Source organism: Camelina sativa, chromosome 12, assembly GCF_030686135.1.
Source record: "Camelina sativa cultivar CO46 ecotype springtype chromosome 12, ASM3068613v1".
Taxonomy (NCBI): Eukaryota; Viridiplantae; Streptophyta; class Magnoliopsida; order Brassicales; family Brassicaceae; genus Camelina; species Camelina sativa.
The window spans coordinates 32,562,811-32,587,373 of NC_141891.1; the positions used below are offsets into that span (position 1 = coordinate 32,562,811).

The window sequence follows — 24,563 nt, forward strand, 5'->3', positions numbered from 1 at the left end:
TCATAACTTTCCTAATTAGGCTTACTCTCTCTTTCTATTTCCAATAGTTATATTTTCATTTATTGTTGCGATTTCTTTTATTTTTCTAGCTTACACTGAGAGGCAGTGTCGGTCGACACCAAGAGCCAGTGTCGATTGACACCAGGAGGGTGTCAGTCCACACCACTCCTTTCAGCAGGCGACTGATGCTTGTTTTCCTAGTTTGTTTGTGTTTGTTTGTTGCTTGTTGAAGATTTGAATCTCAGTTTTTGTGTGTATAGCCCAGTAGATGGAAGGATTACCTCACTGAGTGTTTATGACAATACTCATACATCTCAATTTGTGTTTGTGGTGCAGGTAAAGGCAAAGTGTGATCGTGGAATCAAAGCAATGAAAAGGAGGATGTTCTAGTGGCTCGATTGTTTGCGGTCTTGCTCTTGGTAGGTTGCTAGAGTTGAGTTCTTGGAAAGTGGACTAGGATTGATGGTAATTTGGTTTAGTTGTTTATGGAATTAATAATGGTTATTTAGTTATTGGTTAAATCGTTGGCTTTATGTTTGGTTATTTCCGCTGTTTCACTTGAATGTGGTTAGGTGGTTAGTGAGTATAAGATCACTAGATTATTATGAGATATATATTGAAAAAAAACAAATGGGTCGGGTCATTTTAGTTTGGTATAAGAGCCCTTACGGTTCTAGGTACAGGTTCACTAGGTTTATGTTGTTGATGTTTGGAAGCATGCTTGATTGATTATGTGAGTTAGTCAATTTTGTGTGGCATGGCGTCCTAGAACATCCTCTTCGAGCCTTCAATTTGATTCCCCGGTAAGTTGTGTTTTGTGTATGGTTTGAATTGTTTCTTTGCTTTCTGTTCATGGTAGTGCAGATGGCTAGAGAGAGTGTTGTTGCTGGTTGTGGATGCATAAGTGGTCGTGGACGCAGACGTGGTAGTGGTAGGGGTAGATGCCCAGAGGTTAGTGATACTGTGGATCATAGTGTGACTGCTGAGGTCATCGGCGATTCGCAAGACTTTCAGGAGGGGTTGATGAGTGTGGCCAGTGGAGGTGTCGATAGGACCGTAGGAGCCGAGGGAGATGGTGTGAGCGGTGTTGGTGCCGGGTTGGCTGGTGATGCTAGGGTTCCAGGTACAGGAGTCCCAGTAGGTGGAACTCCTGGTGGAGGTGTTGACCTGGCGGGCTTGTTGACGTAGCTATTGGGGCAGTTGCTGGGAGTTGTACCAGCACAGGCTTAGGTGCTACCGCCTGTGGCGGCGAAGGTGAAGCAGCCAGTGGCTACGGGTGCAGGACCTCATTCTTGGTATGTCAGTATGCTGACGGAGATGGGGAGGATTTGTAAGGTGTATTTCTTTGGTTGTACCGACCCTATTGCTGCGGATGCATGGAGGACGAGAGTAGAATGCAACTTCTAGTCTCTCAAGTGTCCATAGGGGTTTCAGGTGGACATATGTATTGATCAAGATTGATTAAGCTAGGAGGTTTTCGTACGGTTGTCCGTACAAGTAGGTTAAGGGGCCGTGTCTTACATAAGAGGCCGAGTCTTACCATGTCCCATGGAGTGAAGAAAGAGGCCACAATGATCTAAGGCCCAAGAGAAGGATCGAGAACTTCCTTGTAGCCGTTAGGAGAGAAGGTAGAAGAGAGTCACGGGTTTGGTATCTTCTTGGGAGACCAAGTCAGGTCGCTTTCACTCTAGGGATTAGTATTTCTCTATCTTTGTGTCCCTATCTATCTTGTCTCGCTTGTAAGGGGGTAGCCCTAATGTTAAGACCTAGTTAAAGGCTTATAGCCACCTTGTAACAAATATACTGATGGAATCTTATGTTTCTCTTATTCTCTTTGCTGACTTCATTCTCTCCATCTCAAATTCTTCTCTTTACTTCCGCTTAAACTAACATGGTAACAGAGCAAGTTTTTTGATTCTTGATTCTATAAACTCGCTCTTTGATTCTCTATACTCTCCTTACTCTCTACCCTCTCTATACTCTTGTTACTACACTCGCTACTCTTGTTACTATATCCTTGTTACTACTCTCACTACCCAATTTAAACCATTTTTTTAAACTCATCTCTATCGCGAACCATGCTCATGGACAACTCCAAACCGATTGTCACACCGGTGGTACTAAAAGGGGCCAACTACTTGTTGTGGAAGAGAACCACAAAGACCGCGCTCAGTGGCCGGGGACTATGGATCCACATCGAAACGGACCAACTCCCCAAGAAAGCCATTAAAGATGACGGTAAAGAAGGAAAAGAAGAAGACAAGGAGGCTGAACTCAAAAAGGAAATCAAGTGGTTCCAAGAAGATCAAACCGTGCTTGCCATTCTCCATAACTCGCTTGACGCACCAATCCTTGAGGCATACTCGTATTGCAAGATGGCGAAGGAGCTATGGGAGACGCTTGCAAATGTGTATGGTAATGTGACCAACTTGACCCGAGTATTTGAAGTCAAGAAGGCCATCAACTGCCTCCACCAAGAAGACTTGGAGTTCACAAAACATTTTGGGAAGTTTAGTTCACTTTGGGCAGAACTTGAGATGCTTCGACCAAGCACCATCGACCCGGCCATTCTCAACGAGAGAAAGGAACAAGACAAGGTCTTCAGCCTCCTACTCACTCTCAACCCGGATTTCAATGATCTCATCAAACATATCCTTCGTGGAGACAAGCTACCTACCCTTGAAGACGTGTGCTCTCAAGTACAAAAGGAACAAGGTTCCCTTGGTCTCTTTTGTAGGAAGGATGACTTGGCCACGGCCAACAAGGGAGTTTACAGGCATGAGGACCAGAAAGTGGTGGTATGCGACCATTGCAAGAAGAGAGGTCATGTGAAGGACAAGTGCTGGATTCTTTACCCTCACCTCACGTCGACTAAGTTCAAGGCCAATCTCTCGCAAGAAGGGCCAAGCGGCCAAGGCACCGGTGCGACAAACCAAGAAGGGGCGGCGACCATGGCCATGGCAGCGTCCTATGGAGACCTTGTGAGGAAATCGGACTTGGAGGCTCTCATTAAGTCCATTACCGCATTAAAGGACTCCGGTACCACTTTCTTTGCTTCAAAACCTAGTAAATCTCTTTTTGTAGACTCGGGAGCTTCTCATCACATGATAAGTAACTCGACTCTCATAAACAACATAAAACCAGCTGCTGGTAGTGTTATCATTGCTAATGGTGACCGTATACCTGTTAAAGGAGTAGGAGACTTGAAATTATTTGATAAGAACTCAAAAGCTTTCTTTACGCCTACTTTTACATCTAATCTTTTATCAGTTAAGAGAGCAACTACTGATTTAAATTGTTATACTATTTTCGGGCCTAATAGTGTACATTTTCAGGATATTGAGACTGGAAAGATTCTTGGAGAAGGAGATGCTAGAGGAGACCTCTATGTCTTTGAGAAAACTTCACCACAGTCTTCTAATTTGTTTTCACTTATGTTGAATCTTAGTTATATTTCGAGTGATGTATGGCATACTAGGCTAGGCCACCCACACTCTCGTGCTCTTGAATTAATGTTGCCAAATGTTTCCTTTGATAACTCTAGTTGTGAACCTTGTATTCTTGGAAAACATTGCAAGTCTATTTTCCCTAAATCTAATACCATTTATCAGCATTGTTTTGATTTAGTGCATTCTGATGTGTGGACATCTCCATGTCTTTCTAGAGATAATAACAAGTATTTTGTGACCTTTATTGATGAAAAATCTAAGTATACTTGGCTTACTTTGTTACCCACTAAAGATAGAGTTTATGATGCTTTTGTTAAATTTCAAAATTATATTACTAATCATTTCAATGCTAATATTAAGGTACTTAGATCAGACAATGGGGGAGAATATACAAGTCACAAACTAAAAGAGCACTTAGAGAAGCATGGCATTCTTCAACAAACTAGCTGTCCATACACTCCTCAACAAAATGGGGTAGCTGAGAGGAAGAATCGCCACCTCATGGAGGTTGCGAGATTAATGATGTTTCACTTGAATATACCAAAGAGGTTTTGGGGCGATGCCGTGATGACTGCCTACTATTTAATCAACCGAACTCCAACTAAGATCCTTCATGACTAATCTCCATTTGAAATTCTTAATCAGACTAAACCGTCTCTTGCTCTTTTACGAGTTTTCAGGTGTGTGTGTTTCGTTTTGATTCCATGAGAACAAAGGAGTAAGCTTGATGCAAAGAGTATGAAATGCATGTTCAATGGCTACTCTACGACGCAAAAGGGTTACAAGTGTTATGATCCCGTCCATGGTCGTATGTACATCTCTCGGGATGTAAAATTTCTTGAAACCCAAGGATACTATGCGAACAAAGATTGGGCAAGATTAAAGAACTTGACTCAATCTACAAGTGCTAGGGCGACAAACTTGAAGTTCCTTCTTGATCACCTTGGTATTACGTCTACACCACCGAACCATTCTGAGCAAAGACTGACCCAGGGAGTCCGATTCAATCACGACCAGAGGAGGAAGCAGCTCAAACACAATCCTCAGATCGTGTCACTTCCACTCCATCGGATGACAACACGCTCAATGACACCGGCCCGGCTCATGATACCATCAGCTCCGAATCGGACCATGAAGACAGTACTAATGATGTGGATCTAGAGCCCACACAGGACTCGACCACACATGCAGGCTCTCAACAACTTTGGCGCAGTGAACAGTTAAAACAACCATGGCGTACTGAACGGTTGAAGAATCAACGGGTTTATTATAACAATCAGGCGGTGGCTCATCCTATCCAGGCTGTTGGTTCGCTTGACCTTGTCCCTCTGGATCATGCTGCGTTCCTGGGCAAGCTTGATGCTCATTTTGTTCCTAGCACGTATGAGGAAGCCAAAATATATTTGGTTTGGCTCGATGCTATTGATGATGAACACGGCGCCATGACTCGTAATCATACATGGGACGAGGCTGATCTACCACCAGGCAAGAAAGCGGTGAGCTCTAAGTGAGTGTTCACCATCAAATACTTGAGTATTGGTGACATGGAACGCTACAAAGCTCGCTTGGTGGCTCGTGGCTTCACACAAACGTATGGTACTAACTATACCGAGACTTTTGCTCTGGTCGCCAAGTAACACACGGTTCGAGTTGTTCTCTCACTTGCTACCAACCTATCATGGGACGTATGGCAAATGGATGTCAAGAATGCGTTCCTTCAAGGGGAGCTTGCAGAGGAGGTCTATATGCACCCTCCTCCGGGCTTAGAGGATACCATTGCTCCGGGCAAGGTGCTCCGACTTAGGAAAGCTATATACGGCTTAAAACAATCTCCTAGGGCATGGTACCACAAACTGAGCTCCACACTCCGCAACCATGGCTTCAAGAGGTCTGAGGCCGATCACACGTTGTTTACTCTTCGCACGAATGTTGGTCGTGTGGTGGTTCTTGTCTATGTTGATGACATAATCATCTCTGATGATGATAAGGACGGTATTTCTACAACTAAAACTCTTCTTAATTCCACTTTTAATATTAAGGATCTTGGTGAGCTCAAGTACTTTCTTGGGATTGAAATCTCTCGCTCTCCGGAGGGGTTTTTTCTCTCTCAAAGAAAGTATACACTTGACCTTTTACAAGAAACAGGTAAGCTTGGCGCCAAACCGGTTTCTACTCCGCTTGAAGATGGCTACCAGGTCAAGCGAAAGGGGGATATGAAGAAGACGCCAAATGTTCCGGTTATCAAGTTAGCTGAGCCATATGAAGATGTTGGGAGATACCGACGGCTTGTGGGAAAATTGATCTATCTTACGATCACAAGACCGGACTTATGCTATGCGGTGAACCAAGTTAGTCAACATATGAAAGCACCGACGAATTTCGACTGGAACATGGTGGAGAGGATTCTTTGCTACCTTAAGGGAAGTCCTGGCCAAGGTATCTGGATGGGAAAGAATAACAACACGGAGCTTGTAGGGTATTGCGATGCAGAATACGCCGGCGATACGATGGATAGGAGATCAACAACCGGATACTGTACATTTATAGGCGGCAATCTAGTGACTTGGAAGTCAAAGAAGCAGAAGGTTGTCTCATGTTCGAGTGCTGAGTCCGAATATAGAGCCATGAAGAAGCTTACAAATGAACTAACCTGGCTCAAAGCTCTTCTCAAGGACTTTGGAGTTGAATCCGATCAACCGATCACCATGCCAGGTCGCTTTCAATCTAGGGATTGGTATCTTCTTGGGAGACCAAGTCAGGTCGCTTTCACTCTAGGGATTAGTATTTCTCTCTCTTTGTGTCCCTATCTATCTTGTGTCGCTTGTAAGGGGGTAGCCCTAATGTTAAGACCTATTTAAAGGCTTATAGCCATCTTGTAACAATTATACTTATGGAATCTTATGTTTCTCTTATTCTCTTTGCCGACTTCATTCTCTCCATCTCAAACTAACAATATGGGTCCGCTACCGGGCAAATTATGCCGACTTATGGTGGAGGTCAGCGGCTGCCAGGAGAATGCAGAGGGAGATGTCTTGGGTTGATTTCGTGGAGGAGTTCAACCACAAGTACTTTCCTTTTGAGGCACTAGACCGGTTAGAGGTGGAGTACCTGCAGTTATCTCAGGGGACTCCGACTGTGCGGGAGTCGGACGTGGAGTTCAGTCGGCTTCTGATGTATGGGGGCGGGGCGATGGAGTCCAAGGAGGCACAGGTCCGGAGGTTCATGAGGGCCCTTTGAGATTACTTGAGGGTCCACTATAGAGGGCGGAGCTATGCTTCGAGAGCCAAGTTGGTTAAGATCGAAGCTATGATTAAGGAGTATATCCGGGCACAGGCAGTGACGGTGAGTCCAACGGTCCAGCCTAGGAAGTCTCAGCATCCTGGAGGTTCTGGCAAAGGCGGCAAGCCTGCGTAGGGAACCAAGAGGAAGTGGGAGGCTACACATAGGCCAAGTGGTGCAGGGTGCTACGAGGGCAGTAGCATGGACCAGAAGGTGGCTAGCTGTACCTAGAGGAGTGCCACGCCAGCAGCTCAGACGGTGGTCGTGTGTGCTACCATTGCAGGGGCCCTGGGCACATGAAGCCCAAGTGTCACAAGTTACAGCAGATGGTGGTGGCAGCGGTGCAATACAGACTGCAGCCGGAAGTTCAGCAGGTGGCATGGATTGAGCAGGTGCCGCGGGTGTACACGACCGTAGAGATCGGAGGCACCAGTGCCGAGGCTATCAAAGTTATAATTTCTGAAACTCATACTTTGTGAATTTCAGTTGGTTCATATTTTATGAATTTCCTGTGATAAAATGTTAGGGTTCTTAGCACATGAGGTTTGTGTTGGGACCTTGTTGGTGGGTGGGTTTAGGTCCCATGCTATGTCTGATTCTGGAGCAACCCATAGCTTCATTATGTCGGAGAGCGCAGAGAGCGCCAATATCAGAGGACATCCCGGAGAGCAAGCAGGAGTTGTCAAAGTTGTGAGAGGCAAGTTTCTGCGAGTCCTTGGATAGGCGAGGGAGTTGATATTCAGATCAGAGGATTCGTTGCCATCAGATTTGCTTATCAGCCCCATGAAGTTGTATGATGTTATCCTCGGGATGGATTGGTTGTACCGTCACAAGGTTCATCTAGACTCTCATTGGGTAAAGTGGAGTTTGAGCGTCCAGAAGGGAAGTTGGTATTTGAGGGAGTGAGACCAAATTATGGGAATCTCGTGATCACGGCCATGTAGGCCAGGAAGATGATCGAAAAGGGACGTGAGTCTTATTTGGTGACAATTTCTATGCCGGAGTTAGTGGGGCAGTCTATGGTTAACAGTATTCAGGTTGTTGAGGAGTTTGAGGATGTTTTCCAGTCGTTGTAGGGGTTACCACCATCTTGGTCTGACCCCTTCACAATTGAGCTAGAACTGGGGACGACGCCGTTATCCAAGGCGCCTTACAGGATGGCTCCAGCAGAGATGGCAGAGCTGAAGAAGCAGCTGGGGATATTTTAGGCAAGGGCTTCATCCGTCCTAGCGTCTCACCGTGGGGAGCGCCGGTGCAGTTCGTTAAGAAGAAGGACGGGAGTTTCCGCTTATGCATTGACTACTGGGGTCTAAACCGGGTCACTATGAAGAACAAGTACCCTTTCCCAGGATTAGTGAGTTGTTGGACCAGTCACTACAAAAAAATGTCACATATATAGCGTCTGGAAAACGCTATAACAGGAAAGCATAGCGTTATGACAAACGTTATGTCTGTGCCCGTTACAATAGATATGACACTTTACATAACAGTTTTACCTTATGCTATATTAGTTATCTTTTAGATTGTATTTTCTTTATTGCTATTGTATACTTTATAATAGCAATTAATCTTCTTTATTATTTATTATTTCATAACATTTGTTTTGGATTATTATTCTTATTGTACCCCAGATTTTGTTATATTTTGTTTATTAGATAAACATCCTGTCATTTGTCAAACTAACAGTATCTATAAAAAAAGTTCATATAGCCACAATCGTGAACAAGAGAAATGTTCCACAAGTACAAATACAAGAAGTAAAGTTACATCTTCTTCGACCCCTATGTTTTCCACAAGTACAAACCCAAACGTAATCATTCACCCCCTATGTTTTCTTCTCCATCTTCTTCGCATTGAGTTATCTCATTTGGTCTTGTTTGTCATCGGCATCTGCAAAAAGGTAGTCAAAAACGAGAATCAAAGAGAAATTATAATATCAAAATCGAGAAATTTGCTTAAACTAGCACTACAAAAAAAGTCAACATTGATAACATAATGTAATAGCACGGTTTGCTGAACTGCTATTGAAGATGAGTTGAAATTTTGGTTATAATATTATAGCATTTTGTTAACACTAAGACAAAATTTCACTAAGCGGGAAACTAAAATCACTTGTTCGGCCAAACACTTAGTTAAAAATTTAGATTTTTTGCCTTTTAGACTACACTTCCCCTCTTTCTCCGAAAACCCTAAAGACATAAAATCTATGAGAGGTAACATATCACTAAGCCAAATATTACACTTTTTATCGCCCACACTTGAAAAAACACAAAACTCCAACCTAATTTCTATCTTCACCTCTCCACACCCAACATTCATCTTGTTCCAGCTTCAGAGAAGAGAGAGCGAGAGAGAGATTTCTTAAAATATGTTGTCATAGTCAAATCTGGAGCCATCTAAAAGATCAAAAATCTATATTCGAGTGGGTCTACACCAAAAAAAGCGAGAAACCCAGATTCCACTTGGTCTAGTCATGGTGAAGATGAGACGATTAAGAACGGAGAAGAAGATTGGGTGAAAAAAGTTTCAAAGATTGTAAAGACGTGGGTTTTTGTGATTTGCTTGTTACTTTTCTCTTTTGTGTTCTCATTTTCGTTTGATTTTGAATTGGATTAGCTTCTTTTTTTTATTTGTCTTCCTCTTGTTCAGATCTAGTTTGGTAAAGTATTGTGGATCTAAGAGGAGTTTCAATTTTCTCAGAACAAATAGAGCTGCAACGATGGTGACGTGAAGAAGATCAGAGATAATTTCTACCCCTCATCCTAGTGTTGACTTTAGATGGGTAAGCAAATTATCAGATCTAATTTCACTCTCCCGGAAGCTATAATTCAATTTTGTGGTTTCCAGTTAAGTTGTGCTCTGCTTTTTGTATTAGATGCAGCTGAAACATGAGCTGCAATAAAAGGGTGTTGAAGAGTCATTACTTTAACGGTGAGTAACTAAGTATGAATGATGTTAGGATCCCACCTCTGCTTTAACCTCTGTAATGAGTTTGTGTATACTTGTGAAATTTAATCAAAATGCTGGAGTTGTTTGCTAATGTAAATGGTTGTTAGTGTTTGAGCAAATTGTAACCTTCAAGTCGGAAGCTTTTCCAAAAAATTTCCACTCTCAAGGTCTTCGATTCTTTTATTCACTCTTTCAGTGTGATTGATGTTGTATTAATAATATTATTCTCATGTAGCAATTAAATTTTAGTGATGAAGAGTTGCTACTAAAGCTCATGAACGTATATACTATATATCTTAATCGATTCATATGAGCTGCTTAAACTTTTTCTGTTGTCTTGTTGTTCTTATTCTCATTTTTTTTTGGTTGAAGAAAGGGGATAAGAGAGCCAGAAATGCTAGGACACAAGGTTAGATTTTTTTGGTTGAAGATAGGGGATAAGAGAGCCAGAAATGCTAGGACACAAGGTTAGATTTTGTTGTTGTTATACAGTGTTACTAAACAAGACCTTGAAACTCTTGGCTAGAGAGTCTGCTTCCTATCAATTTGTATTGCTGCATTTGGTTTGACATTTACTTAAATGTGCAGCTTCTAAAAATACTTTCAGCTTAGTCTCTTTTCTTTGTCCATTGCTAGTTTTATCTGTGAGTCTTTCTCACTTTGCCTCAATGATCTAGTCCTTAATTTTGCAGTTGGACGATCATCCCACTTATTATAAAAGGTTTTCTATGGCCCCTTTGATTTCCTTGTATTGATAGAAGAATGAGGATGCCCAACACTTTTGAAGCTGACATGTCGTATTATCCTTAAAACTTGTAATTAAGGTTCCAAGATTAATCTAAAGAGAGAGTGGAGATCCTAGCTTTGTCCAAGAACATGATGATCTACAGCTCCATATACCTTCTATATCTCCTCAGTTTGGATGAGTTACATGTATATGTTCTTAGAAGTTTGTTACTTTTTTTTTGTGATGTAAATTTTATTTTAATTAAGATTGGTGGCACTTGATTTTATGTAAGACTACTTTTGGTTAACATAATATTAATTTTATGTACATGTTGATAATTTTATGAAATAGAAAAATTATATATAAATACAATTAAATAAATTCTACAATAGGATTCAAATATACAAATTATAAATTATATATACTGAAAAAATAACACTAATTTTGTGTTACCATAAAATGTATTATAACATTTAATTAGCGCTATAATATGAAAATGCTATAGTATGTGACTATCTATTAAAACATGTCAAAAACCGCTATCGTATGTAGGGTATCTACTATGGCTGCCGATGTCACAGCATTTGTGATAACGCTATGTTATATGTATGGTAGCAGTTTTTCGGGCTAATAATATACATATTTCTTGTAGTGTAGCTATCAAAATTGTACCTTCACGACAACAAATTTTTTAACATACTTATGTCTGGCAATTTCCGATGCTTTTAACTGTCTATAAGAAACATAGAACATAAGAAACCTCCTTAATCATCGAATTATTAAGACATTATAAAGAAGATTAGGGCTGAAATTACACTTGCCTTGCTTCTCATCGGAAAATCAACTTTAGCCCCTTTTTTATTCATATTAAAATCTTCAACTTGAAACGTTTCACTTATGGTCCTGTTTTCAAATTGAGTTTGTAAACATTCAATCATATTCACATAAGCAAAACTCATTTAAATCCAAAAACCAATTGAGAAGCAAGCAGATATCTGACCACATCAATACCTTTCTCTATGTTCTTCTTGAATCAATCCCACAATGCTTTTCTTAAAGAAACGAGACTTTTACGGAGATCACTAGATCTCTAGATCTGCAAGCGAGATCTTCCGATCTAATATCAAAATATCAACCCTAGCTAAATAAATTAAAGAGAAACGAAGAGATGAAAGTATGTAATTACCTCGGGTTTCACAATACAGATCGAAGAAAACGAACAGATCTAGCAGATACGAAGAGAGATATGTGCGATGGTGGCTAGGGTTTCAGATCCCTATCTCTTTTGCTTTACAAGTGGCTAGGGATCGATTTTAAAAGAAAGAGTGAAAGGGAGAGAAAGACAAGATAAAGATCTGTATCTACTGAAAAGGTATAACTAGGGTTTCGTTATATGGAGAAGAAGAAGAAGATCTATCTGGTTTTTAATCTGGGTAAAGGATTTGATTGGAGGAGAAGCCTGGTTCTAAATTTGGTGAATTGGTAAGGAAAAAGTAAACGAATGAGAAAAGAGCTTGAGAAGATGAGAAGTGAACAATGGAGTGAGGGAGAATAAATTTGGTTAGCCGCTTCACTTTTTCACCAAATATTTAGCGGACAAATGAATTAATTTTCCCGCATCAACTATGCATAGCATTTCAAAATATATGAATGCTATGTATACTATAGTTAAAATAAGTATACCCAAAATTGAAATCTGACTAATCAAACATAGCGTTTACACTTTAGCAAACACTATTAAAGATTAGAGGATATATCAAATATAGCAAAAAGACATTAAACACTATATTATAATGCTATTAATACTCTAATTTCTTGTAGTGAGTTGAGGGGTGCTACTTGGTTTTCCAAGATTGATCTGGCGTCGGGTTACCATAAGATCATGATAGATGAGGCAGATGTAAGGAATACTGCATTTAGAACGAGGTATGGGCATTACGAGTTTGTAGTGATGCCTTTCAGGTTGACTAACGCGCCAGCCGCGTTTATGAGATTGATGAACAGCATATTCCAGGGTTTTCTGGATGTGTTTGTCATATTTTTCATCGGCGACATCATGGTATATTCTAAGAGTCCTGAGGACCATATAGTGCATTTGATGACAGTTCTGGAGAAGCTACGGCAGCAGAAGTTGTTTGCTAAATTGAGCAAATATAGTTTCTAGCAACGGGAAATGGGATTTCTGGGTCACATTGTGTCTGCAGATGGAGTTTCAGTAGATCTAGAGAAGATTTAGACCATCAGGGATTGGTCTAGAGCGCAAAATACCATAGAGATCATGAGTTTCCTCAGGTTGGCAGGTTACCACAGAAGGTTTGTGGAGAGGTTTGCGAGCAGGTCACGGCTGATGACTAGGTTGACAGGGAAGGATGTCCCTTTTGTTTGGTCACAGGAGTGCGAGGATGAGTTCGCAAGCTAGAAGGAGATGCTAACTACTACACCAGTGTTGGCACTACAGAGCAGGGAGAGCCCTATGTGGTTTATAGAGATGCATCCCAATTGGTTTGGGGTGTGTGTTGATGCAGCATGGGAAGGTTATTGCCTACGCTGCGGCAGTTACGAAAGCATCAGGACAATTATCCTACCCATGACTTGGAGATGGCTGCTGTAGTTTTTGCACTGAAGATTATAGTACGAAGGTACATGTGTTTACAGATCATAAGAGCCTGAAGTATATATTCACTCTGCCCGAGTTGAACTTGTGGCAGAGGCGATGGATAGAGCTGGTGGCGGATTATGATCTGGAGATAGCCTACCACCCTGGTAAGGCTAACCATGTTGCAGATGCTTTGAATCGGAAGCTGGCGGCTTTGGCTCAGAAGCAGGACATGGAAACTCTCAGGAGCCTTTGGGTTTGGAGGCGACAGATCGAGGAGATATTCTGAGCAGAGTGCAGTTGGCTCATGAGAAGGATGTGGGGCTTGTAAATTGAAACGACCGCACACTAGATCAACGGGAACAATCTCACCGGAACCACATAATTCAAACGAGAAAACCGGCGTAGAATTCGCTCCTTACAAAAACTCCCGCGATTACACCAAACACAACCTCATCTTGTTACTGACTTGCAAAACCAACTATCCCTAGCGACCGAGTAACAAGAGAGGTGGGCTGGAATATTTGATTTCGTCCAGCCATGGACAAAAATTCCCCATAAATACTCTAATTCACTATCAACTCCTCTAGTGTCAAACGGCACCTCCACCTGGTGTCAAACGTCACCCATCGCACCACTTGCAACCCAACACACACACACACCGACGCTCACGGAATCACTTCCGTCGATCTCTCCTCATCCAAACCTAACTCCAGCTGTCTTACTAGGACCCAAACATACAACAACATGCTGGTGTCGGCTGACACCACAATGGTGTCGCTCGACACCCCAACTTTACCACAAAACCATCTACACCAGACCACAATACAAAAACTAGATTAAATCACAAAAAACCGTTCATTTCACAAACCCACCGTTGGATATGAAGCTTATAGAATCACGAAGCTACCTACGAAATTTCAGCCAAATTGGACTTTGTTTCATCCTCCAAACGTTGCACCGAAGTAGCCATTTTGAACCAGTCCGCGGGGTCCATCTGCAGGTGTTGGTGTCGACCGACACCCCTCTTGGTGTCGATCGACACCCACCCAAAATTGGGTTCGGGATGTCACATGAATGTCTCTAGAGATGTTGATTCGGAGTACCAGGTCTCTGCCAACAGTACCATACTTTTGCACGGTCGGATCTGTGTGCCCAAAGATGAAGAGTTGAGGCAAGATATCCTGAGCGAGGCTCATGCGATTGTGTTCTCTATTCATTCAAGAGCGACTAAGATGTACCGTGACCTCAAGCGGTACTATCACTGGGTCGGAATGAAGAAGGACGTAGCTAGTTGGGTCGCAAGGTGTGATGTCTGCCAGCTAGTGAAGGCTGAGCATTAGGTTCCAGGCGGTTTACTGAAGAGTCTGCCCATTCCGGAGTGTAAGTCGGACATCATCATGATGGACTTCATGGTAGAATTGCCAGTGTCTCAGACCTATGATGCGATTTGGGTCATTGTGGACCGGTTGACTAAGTTGGCACATTTTCTGGCCATCAAGAAGACTGATGGAGTAGCGGTCTTGGCTAAGAAGTATGTGAAGGAGATAGTCAGGTTACACGGGGTGCCAGTAAGCATCGTGTCTAACAGAGATTCCAAGTTCCCTTTGGTGTTTTGGAGGGCATTTCAGGCAAAGATGGGCACTAAGGTGCATATAAGTACAACGGACTATCCTCAGACAGAAGAGCAGTCTTAGAGGACGTTTCAGACGTTAGAGGATGTGTGTGCTGGACTAGGGTGACCATTGGGCGGATCACCTGAGCTTGTTAGAGTTTGTTTACAACAACAGTTACCAGGCGAGTATCGGGATGGATCTTTATGCGGCGTTTTATGGGAGGCCATGTCGAACACCGTTATGTTGGACTCAGATGGGGGAGAGGAGCATATATGGTGCAAATTTTGTTCATGAGACCTCATAGAAGATTTGGATTCTGAAGCTGAACATGATGGAAGCTCAGGATCGGCAGAGGAGTTATGCCGATAAGAAGAGTAGGGATCTTGAGTTTCAGGTGATAGGCAGAGTGCACCTCAAGATGGCTATGTTGCAGGGTTTGAACAGGTCATTGACAAAGACTAAGTTGAGTCTGAGCTAAATGGCTCCGTTCAGAGTAATTGAGCGGGTGGGACTGGTGGCATATACGCTGGAGTTGCCTGATATTTTGTGCGCGTTCCACAAGGCCTTCTATGTGTCGATGCTGCGGAAGTGTCTCCACGAGGATGATCAGTTGTTGCCTAAGATTCCCGAGGTTCTTCAACCCAACATGACTTTGGAGGCGAGACCGGTGAGGGTTCTCGAGAGGAGAGTCAAGGAATTTTGGAAGAAGAAAGTTTCTTTGATGAGAGTCATTTGCGTCTGTGATGGTGTTGAGTTGCAGATTTGGGAGCCAGAGGCGAGGATGAAGGCAAGGTTCAAGAAGTGGTTTGATAAGCAGGTCGTGACTTGAGCTTTTCTAGCCTGGTCCTAGTCGTAGTCTGTGGCTGGAGCGGGAATGGAGTATTCCAGCCCAGCTCTATTGTTACTTGGTTGCTCAGGGGTGGTTTATTGTGCGACTAAGTACCAAGACGAGGTGGTGTTCGGGATACGCCGTGAAGTTTGTCCCACGAGAGGAAAGTTCCTGAAGAGGAAGTACCTAAAAGTGGAAAGTTTCCAATAGTGGAAAGTTTTAAAATAGAAAGTTTTTTAGGAGTTATAATTTGTCCATTTTCAGCGAGTGTGAGCCTTGGGTGGCCTTCGTGGCGGACTTTTGAGTCATTGTGTGGCCCGTGTGAGGCGGTCTGACTTTGTGTGGCGTTTTTGGCGGGCTGTTAGCTAATTGTGTGGTTTTTGTGGCTGGCTGTTTAGCCAATTATGTGACTTTTGTGGCGGGTTGTTTAGCAAATGATACATGGTTAGGCGGTCCTTCGTGATGTATGGTCTTCGGGATGGTCGTTCGGGATGTGTAGCCTGTTTAGGCGATCCTTAGGATTTGTATTCTTCGTGACGGTCCTTCGGGACAAGTGGTCTTAGTGATGGTCCTTCGGGACAAGTGGTCTTCGTGATGGTCCTTCGGGACGAGAGGTCTTCGTGAAGGTCCTTCGAGACAAGTGGTCTTCGTGAAGGTCCTTCGGGATGTGTGTCCTTGGTGGCGGTCCTTGTTAGGACATTTGTTTGGCCTATGTTGCGGTCTTATTTAGGACATTTGATTGGCCTTGGTGTCGGTTTGTTTAGACATTTCGGCCTTTGTGGTGATCCTATGTAGGACATTTGTTGGCCTTAGTGGCAACCCTTGTGGCATGTTGATGATCCTTGTGTGGTCATGAGGTATTATATGGTTAATAGGACGTTTTAATGTTTTACGCTAACTACGGGAGGGAGACCTGGTTAGGAGATAGGACTTAGACGTGTTCAGAATTGTTTGCTCTAAGGGCAGTTGGTCCTGAACGATTCTTGGAGGACTTTAGTTCCCCTAGTACCATCATATTCTGAGACTTTGTGGCTTGAGAATATGGCTGGTATATCAACTTCGAATGAAGATCTGGGGGCGCACCTATGGTGGCAACCCGAGAGACGAATATTGGACTTCCATATATATTATGGCATGCACGCTTAGGCCCGATGAGGAGCCAATATTATCTCACGCATCTCAGCTCTGCTGATGATCTAATGGTTCTGTCTAATGGGAAGTTACGTTCGATAGAGGGGTTCATTACAATTTTTGAGCATTTCGCAAAGATTTCTGGTCTCACTATTAGCATGGAGAAGTCGACAATTTATTTGGCGGGGGATACTCAACAGTTGGATACTTCTCGGTTACCTTTTGATGTTGGTTCTCTGCCAGTCCGCTACTTAGGACTCCCGCTGGTCACAATATGTTTAACAATTGCCGATTTTTCACCGTTGCTGGAGCAGCTTCGGAAGCGTATTGGTTCATGGATGGCTCAATATCTCTCATTTGCTGGTTGTTTTAACTTGATATCCTCTGTCCTTTGGAGTGTTTGTAATTTATGGATGACTTCTTATATTTTGCCACGAGAATTTCTGCATGAGGTTAACTCCATGTGTTCTGCTTTTTTGTGGTCGGGGACTAAGATGAATACACAGAAATCAAAGGTTGCTTGGGTGTCTATTTGTAAACCAAAAACAGAGGGAGATTTGGGTTGCGTTCCCTTCGAGAGGCTAATCTTGTTGGTTGTTTGAAACTGATTTGGCGGTTGGTGTCTCATGGAGACTCCTTATGGGTGAGATGGGTGCACATGAATTTCTTGAAGCAAGCATCATTCTGGTCAGTGAAGAGTTCCACTACTTTGGGGTCTTGGATATGCATTAAGCTCCTTAAGCATTGGGATTTAGCAAAGTCTTTTTGTAAGGTGGTAGTAGGTAGTGGTGAGCAAACCTCTTTCTGGTTTGATAACTCGTCGGCTTTGGGTGTTCTTAATGATGTTGTGGGTGGTAATGGAGTTTTTGATTTGGGTATCGCTAAGCAAAGTACTGTAGCGGACGTGTGGGCTCTTCGAAAACGGCGACGACGTCATAGAGTGGACCTGTTAAATAGGGTTGAGGACAAGTTGCAGTTGCATTGGCAGAAACGTTAACCGCAAGTTGATAGGTTGTTGTGGCTTGGTCGGAATGATGTTTTCCGTCCCAGGTTCTCCACTCGAGATACTTGGAATCACATTCGTGTCACATCTAGTATGGTGGCATGGCATCGGGGGGTTTGGTTTCGTCATGCTACTATGAAGTTTGGTTTTTGTGTTTGGCTCGCCGCTCTTGATCGTCTCTCGACAGGTGTCCGTATGGTTGCCTGGAATGGAAGTGCAGCGGGCATGTGTGGGTTCTGTCAGCTCACCATGGAAACGAGGGACCATCTGTTATTCTCTTGTCCCTTTGTCTCCTTGATATGGTCGTATTTGACTCAAAACCTGCTCAAAACTCGGTTCTCAACAGACTGGTATGTTATTCTTGCCTATCTCTCCAGTCCGCAGCTTCCACTAGGGGAGGGGTTCATTCTACGCTATGTTTTTCAGGCTGTTATCTACACCATTTGGGGAGAGAGGAATGGCAAACGGCATGGGGAGACCCCAAAGAGTGCCTCTGCTATTATAGTCTAGATAGACCGTCAAGTACGAGACCAGCTATTAGCTATTGGCCTAATGGGGGATCAACAATACGATGATGTTTTCCAACTGTGGCTTCAATCTCGCTTTTAAGATATGTTTTATCTTCTCTTTTTAACAAACACACTATGTTTCCTTTAAAAATGTTGCACTAGTTGTAAAATAGTTTATTTTGTTTTTGAATAAAATATGACATTAAATTCAAAAAAAAAAAAAGGCTAAGGCGTGATGAGGAGCCAGTAAAAACTCAAGGTTGAGACCTATGAATAAAGTCGAATGCAAATAATGCTTAGAACGTGAATCTATCACCTGGAGATAACCTTCGTAGAATGGTCGGAGGAGGTGCGGACCGTGGCGACGGTTGCACGGGAGTCCTTGACTGATGGTTGTTTGAGATTCGAGGACGAATCTATGTTGGTGGAGGAGAATTGTAACATCCTTGAACCAAATAGTCAGTTTTGGGGGTGCGTGTCGATCAACACCATCAATTTCCGGTTCAACCAGGTTAATCTTAATTGTCGTTTTGGTTTGGTTTAGTTCAATTGGGAATCCCTGTAACATCCGTGTTCCGGGAATAGAGTTTGGGATGTGTTGAGTAAACCAAAGAAGTGAGTTTATATTGATTTTTGGTTTAATTAAAATCCTGGTTTAATCAAATTAAACCAAAAACCCTTAATCTTATTCATAAAAGTCACGCCTGCTCTCTTTTACTTGCTTTTGTCGACATTATCAGAGAGAGGGAGACAAAGTGTGAGAACCCCTGTTTTTTTTGGTGTAAAGGAGGAAGAGAAGGAGATCAAGCTTTTTCAGAGAGAAACAGAACTGTTAGGGCTTGGGAGAAAGAAGATCCGATGGATCAAATCGTTTCAAAAGTTATTGATTTTTGGTAGGGTTGTAGCTAAGAGATTTTTGTACACTAGCCTTTTTACAGAAGTGAATTGGGATGAATATTATAGGAGATATTGACAGTTTCGTGGGGCATTTCTTCTCATTCGCGGATTGAGATCAGCGGGTGTTACGGGGACGATTGCGGTTTCATCTGTTATCTTATCGTGCTGAAATTTTGTGGAAAGTGTCTGGACGTATAGTCCTTGCTTTTCACCTGAGGGATTAGAAAGTTAACGGTTCGTTTTGATTTCGTGGTTTCACTTGTGAGGTTGTTCTTTTCTGATTTTTCTATCAGTTTGTTTTCAATGTCTGTTTGTTGTTGTGATTGGTTGTAGGAGCGAGTTTGGTTGTTCTTGGAAATTGGAGGGCTTCTCTTTTGGTTGTGGTGATTTTCATGAATAACTTGTTAAGGTGAGTGCGTGACCATGAGCTTATCTAAGCGATTGGGTTGTATGACTTGTTTTGTGTGATGATGTGTAGGTATGGTGAAAGTGTTATTGGTTGTTTTGTTTAAATGGTTGGTTTGTTATATTTTATTTGTAGTTGTACTCTTGATTTGCTTGTGTGTATAGCTCGTAGATTGGAGGATCGCCTCACTAAGTATTTCTGGTAATACTCAGGCATCTCATTGTGTTTGTGGTGCAGGTAGAGGCAAAAATTGACCGTGGGATCAAGGCAATGAAGAGTAGGATGTTTTAGGGACTCGATTGGATGTTGTCTGGCATTGCTAGGTTGCTAGAGTTGAGTCATTAGAAACATTGCTAGGTTGCTAGTTTGATGTTTGGATATTGACTATGTTATAATATTGGTTATTTATTGATATTAGTATTGGTTATTTCCGCTGTTGAAGGTGATTGTGGTTAGGTGGCTAGTGGGTATGGGACCACTAGTTGTAGTTAATTTATTATATTATATTTATTATTTATTATTAAAAAAAAAGGTTGGGTCCTTTCAGTTTGGTATCAGATCCCTTACGGTTCTAGGTTTGGGTTCACTAGGCTTTGTGCTGTAGATGTTTGGGATTTGCATGTCTTGATTGATTATGTGAGTTAGTTAAATGTGTGTGGCATGGAGTCCTAGAACATCCTTTTCGAGCCTTCAATGAGATTCCACGGTATGTTATGTTTCTTTGTGTGGTTTTGATTTGTTTTTATTCTTGTTAGCCTCTGTTCTTGGAAGAGCAGTGGTTAAAGGTGTTTGGTTGTTGGTCATGGATGGGGACGTGGTCTTGGTCATGGTCGGACGGGTCCCGAGGCCAGCGAGTGTGTGGTCTAGAGTTCCACGAGGAGGTACGTCAGAGGGTCGCAAGCATACCAGAACAAACCAGAGGGGGGTTAGCCGGTGAGCGTGCCGGGGGTGCTGGGAACCCAAATATGGGGTTGCAACAGGTGTAGTCCAGGGTCGAGATGATCGCTTGGCGGATCTGTTGGCGTGCTGTTGGAGCGGTTACCGAGAGGGGTACCAGTGCAGGCTCCAATTGTACCGCATGTGGTGGGGTGCAGCCTAGGGCTGCGGATGTTGAGGACTTTCTCTGTTTGGAGCAGTTGTAGACGCCGGTGCGAGATTCTTCTCGAGAGGTATCGAGCCTAGAGAGGCAGATAGGTGGACATTTGTAGTTGGAGCAGATATTTTCTCTGTTTGGTGGGTAATCTAGTTGGATATTAGAAGTTGAGTGGGCAGGTGTAACATAGCAAGGTGATACTCGGACCACAGGAAGTACTTTTGGTCGGAAGATGTTTATAGTCTTTAAGGATTGTTGCTCCTGAGAAGATGGTGGTTTTCTTGAAGGGATGAGTAGTTCTCCTAATACCGAGATCTTGAGGATTGTGGTCCATGAGTGAGATGGTATAACTTGAAGACGCTGGTCAAAGAGTGAGATTGGTATGGCCCGAAGGTTGCGACCTAAGGGTGGAGGAGTTTGGATCAAGCAATACCTAGGACGCGAGTATAAACATGATGACGGAATGTGGACCTCGAGAGTTGATGGTTGTTTAATCTTGGATTTAAGTTGTGTGGCCGATGTGCTTACTGGTGTTTCTGGAGGTCCAGCGGGTGTTGTGAGTGTGGTGACAGGTTTTGCTCAGAAAAGGAAAGTTTCCATAATTAGAAAGTTCTATGAATAGTTAGGACTTGTCTATTTTTGGAAGGGGGATGTGAATTGCCGGAGAGGTGAAAAGTTTAATGGATGACCTGAAGAGTGGTCAAAGATGAGATGATCAGTTCTCAAGGATCTTTGATTGGTGATTTTCAGGTGGCGGCGAGTGATGTTGACATATTTGATTATTAGTTTAGTAGAGCTGAGGAAGTAACCAGAGGATTTGTTGAGCATGGGATTCTTTCGTCCTATAACTTCACCGTGGGGAGCGTTGGTGTTGTAAGAGTAGAAGAAAGATGAGGTATGGATTTTATGAGTTTCTTAGTTTGATAGGTTACTACAGAAGGTTTGTGTAGGGCTTTGCGAGGAAGGCACGCCCAATGACTAAGTTGACAGGGAAGGATGTTCCTTTTGTTTGGTCACAAGAGTGCGAGGAGGGCTTTGCAGGCCTAAAGGAAATGTTGAATACTACGCCAATATTGGCTTTGCCTGAGCAAGGAGAACCCTATGTGGTTTATACAGATGCATCCAGAGTTGGTTTGGGGTGTGTGTTGATGCAGCATGTGAAGGTGATTGCCTACGCTTCGCGGCAGTTGCGGAAGCGTGAGGACAACTATCCTACTCATGATATGGAGATTGTTATTGTAGTTTTTGTCCTGAAGATTTGGAGATCTTATCTTTATGGTGCAAAGGTACAGGTGTTTACAGATCATAAGAGCCTAAAGTATATATTCACTCAGCCTGAGCTGAATTTGAGACAGAGGCGGTGGATGGAGCTTGTGGCAAATTATGATTTGGAGATAGCTTATCACCCTGGTAAGGCTAACTTGGTTACATATGCTCTGAGTCGAAGAGGGTAGCTCCGGCTCAGGAGCAGGAGATGGAGTCTCTGGTAGGAGAGATTATTGTTTTGAGGTTGTGTGCTGTGTCTCAGGAACCGTTAGGTTTGGAGGCGGTTGATAGACCAGATCTTCTGAGTAGGGTGCGGTTGGCTCAGGAGAAGGATTTGGGGCTGGTGAATGCCTCTAAGGATGTTGTTCAGAGTATCAGGTCTCAGACTATGGTACTATCTTGGTGCACGGTCGGATTTGTGTGCCCAAGGATGAGGAGTTGAGGCAGGAGATCCTGAGAGAGGCTCATGCGAGCAAGTTTTCTATTCATCCAGGAGCGACTAAGCTGTACCGTGATCTCAAGAGGTACTATCACTGGGTCGGGATGAAGAAGGATGTAGCTAGTTGGGTCGCGAGGTGCGATGTGTGTCAGCCAGTGAAGACTGAGCATCAGGTTCCTGGCGGGTTACTGAAGAGTCTACCCATTCCTGAGTGGAAGTGAGATATGATCACGATGGATTTCGTGGTAGAATTGCCAGTGTCTCGGACTTTTGATGATATTTAGGTCATTGTGGACCGGTTGACTAAGTCAGCACATTTTTCTGGCCATTAAGAAGACTGATGGAGCAGCGGGCTTGGCTAAGAAGTATGTGAAGGAGATAGTCAAGTTGCATGGGGTGCCAGTGACTATTGTGTCTGACAGGGATTCTAAGTTCACTTCAGTGTTCTATAAGGCATTTCGGGCAGAGATGGGTACTAAGGTGCATATGAGTACAGCTTATCATCCCCTCACAGATGGACAATCAGAGAGGACGATCCAGACGCTGGAGGATTTGCTGAGGATGTGTGTGTTTGATTGGGGTGGCCATTGGGCAGATCACCTGAACCTGGTAGACTTTTGCTTACAAGAACATCTATCAGACGAGTATTAAGATGGCTCCTTATAAAGCTTTGTATGGAAGGCCATGTCGTACACCGTTATGCTGGACTCAGGTGGGGGAGAGGAGCATGTATGGTGCTATTTTTGTTCAGGAGACCTCGGAGAAGATTCAGGTTACCAAAATGAACATGAAGGAAGCTCAGGATCGGCAGTAGAGTTATAAGAGGAGGAGATATCTTGAGTTTCAGGTAGGAGACAGAGTGTACCTCAAGATGGCTATGTTGCGGGGTCCGAACAGGTCATTGTTAGAGACTAAGTTGAGTCGGAGGTATATGGGTCCGTTTAGAGTGATTGAACGGGTGGGACCGGTAGCGTATAGGCTGGAGTTGCCTAAGGTTATGCATGTGTTCCACAAGGTGTTCCATGTGTCTATGTTGTGAAAGTCTCTCCGTGAGGATGATCTGGTGTTGGCTAAGATTCCTGAGGATCTTCAGCCTAACATGACTTTGGAGGCGAGACCAGTGAGGGTTCTCGAGAGGAGGATCAAGGAACTTCGGAAGAAGAGGGTTCCTTTGATGAGACTCCTTTGGGAGTGTGATGGTGTGGAGGAGCAGACTTGGGAGCCTGAGGCGAGGATGAAGGCAAGGTTTAAGAAGTGGTATAAGAAGCAAACCGTGACTTGAACTTGTCTAGCCTGGTTCCATATGTAATCCGTGGCTGGAGCGGGAATAGAGTATTCCAGCCCATCTCTCTTGTTTACTCGGTCGCTTGGGGTGGTTGGTTGTGCGACTCAGTAACAAGATGAGGTGGTGCTCGGGGTATAAAGTTTCCGTGAGGCGGGGTTTTGGGGAAAGTTTCTTGAAATAGAATTTTCCAAAAGTGGAAAGTGCTGAAAATGGAAAGTTCTATGTGAGTTAGAATTTGTCCATTTTAGTGGTGGAGAGCCTGGGAGAGGCTTGTGTGGCCTTAGTGGCGGACTTTTGAGTCATTGTGCCGTGTGTAGCAGTCTTTTTAGATATTGTGTGGCCTTTGTGGCAGGCTGTTTAGCCAGTTGTGTGGTCTTTGTGGCGGGCAGTTTAGCCAGATGTGTGGCCTTTGTGGCGGGCTGTTTAGCCAGAGTGCCTGTTTAGGCGGTCCTTCGGGATAGATGGTCTTTGTGATGGTCCTTCGGGACAGATGGTCTTTGTGACGGTCCTTCGGGACAGATGGTCTTTGTGACGGTCCTTCGGGACAGATGGTCTTTGTGACGGTCCTGTTTACGACAGATTGTTTGGTCTTTGTGATGGTCCTGTTTAGGACAGATTGTTTGGTCCTTGTGACGGTCCTATTTAGGACAGATTGTTTGGTCTTTGTGACAGTCTTGTTTAGGACATTTGTTTGATCTTAAGGCATGTATATGATCCTTGTGTGGTCATGAGATATTCCAGTGAGGGGATATGTGGTTGGTAGGACATTGAGATGTTTTACGCGAGCAACGGGAAGGAAACCTGGATAGGGATAGGACTCAGACGCGTTCGGAATTGTTTGCTCGCGACTCTTGGGGGACTTAGGTTCTCCTAGTACTGCCATATTCTGAGACTTTGTGGCTTGGGAGTATAGTTGGTATATCGACTTCGGATGACGATCCGGGGGCGCGCTGTAGGGTGACAACCCGAGAGACGAGTATTGGATTTTCCTTATATATTATGGCATGCGGGCTTATGCCCGATGAGAAGCCAACATTATGGCATGCAGACTTAGGTCTGATGAGGAGACAATAAAAACTCAAGGTTTAG

General features: G+C 43.4%; 2 protein-coding genes and 1 long non-coding RNA gene across 8 annotated transcripts; all 3 read left to right on the forward strand.

Moving 5' to 3' along the window:
- Positions 1-2,078: 2,078 nt before the first annotated feature.
- LOC147932912 (uncharacterized) lies at positions 2,079-4,960 on the forward strand. The gene is made up of 3 exons (XM_087477223.1): positions 2,079-2,798; positions 2,883-3,323; positions 4,433-4,960. Exons 1-3 carry the CDS (start codon positions 2,079-2,081, stop codon positions 4,958-4,960), a joined length of 1,689 nt encoding a protein of 562 aa, XP_087333349.1.
- A 3,931-nt stretch (positions 4,961-8,891) lies between these two features.
- LOC104732391 (uncharacterized) lies at positions 8,892-10,742 on the forward strand. 6 transcript variants are annotated; one of them, XR_015575401.1, is made up of 6 exons: positions 8,892-9,271; positions 9,429-9,510; positions 9,604-9,659; positions 10,050-10,144; positions 10,314-10,398; positions 10,502-10,742. It is a non-coding gene; the product is annotated as an uncharacterized LOC104732391 (long non-coding RNA). The 6 variants fall into 6 exon arrangements; XR_015575399.1 differs by having other exon boundaries at positions 10,370-10,398; XR_015575398.1 differs by having other exon boundaries at positions 8,920-9,271; positions 9,378-9,510.
- A 4,205-nt stretch (positions 10,743-14,947) lies between these two features.
- Positions 14,948-15,445, forward strand: LOC147932913 (uncharacterized). The gene is made up of 3 exons (XM_087477224.1): positions 14,948-15,060; positions 15,109-15,274; positions 15,377-15,445. The coding sequence occupies exons 1-3, from the start codon at positions 14,948-14,950 to the stop codon at positions 15,443-15,445; spliced, it is 348 nt and encodes a 115-aa protein (XP_087333350.1).
- Positions 15,446-24,563: the final 9,118 nt, after the last annotated feature.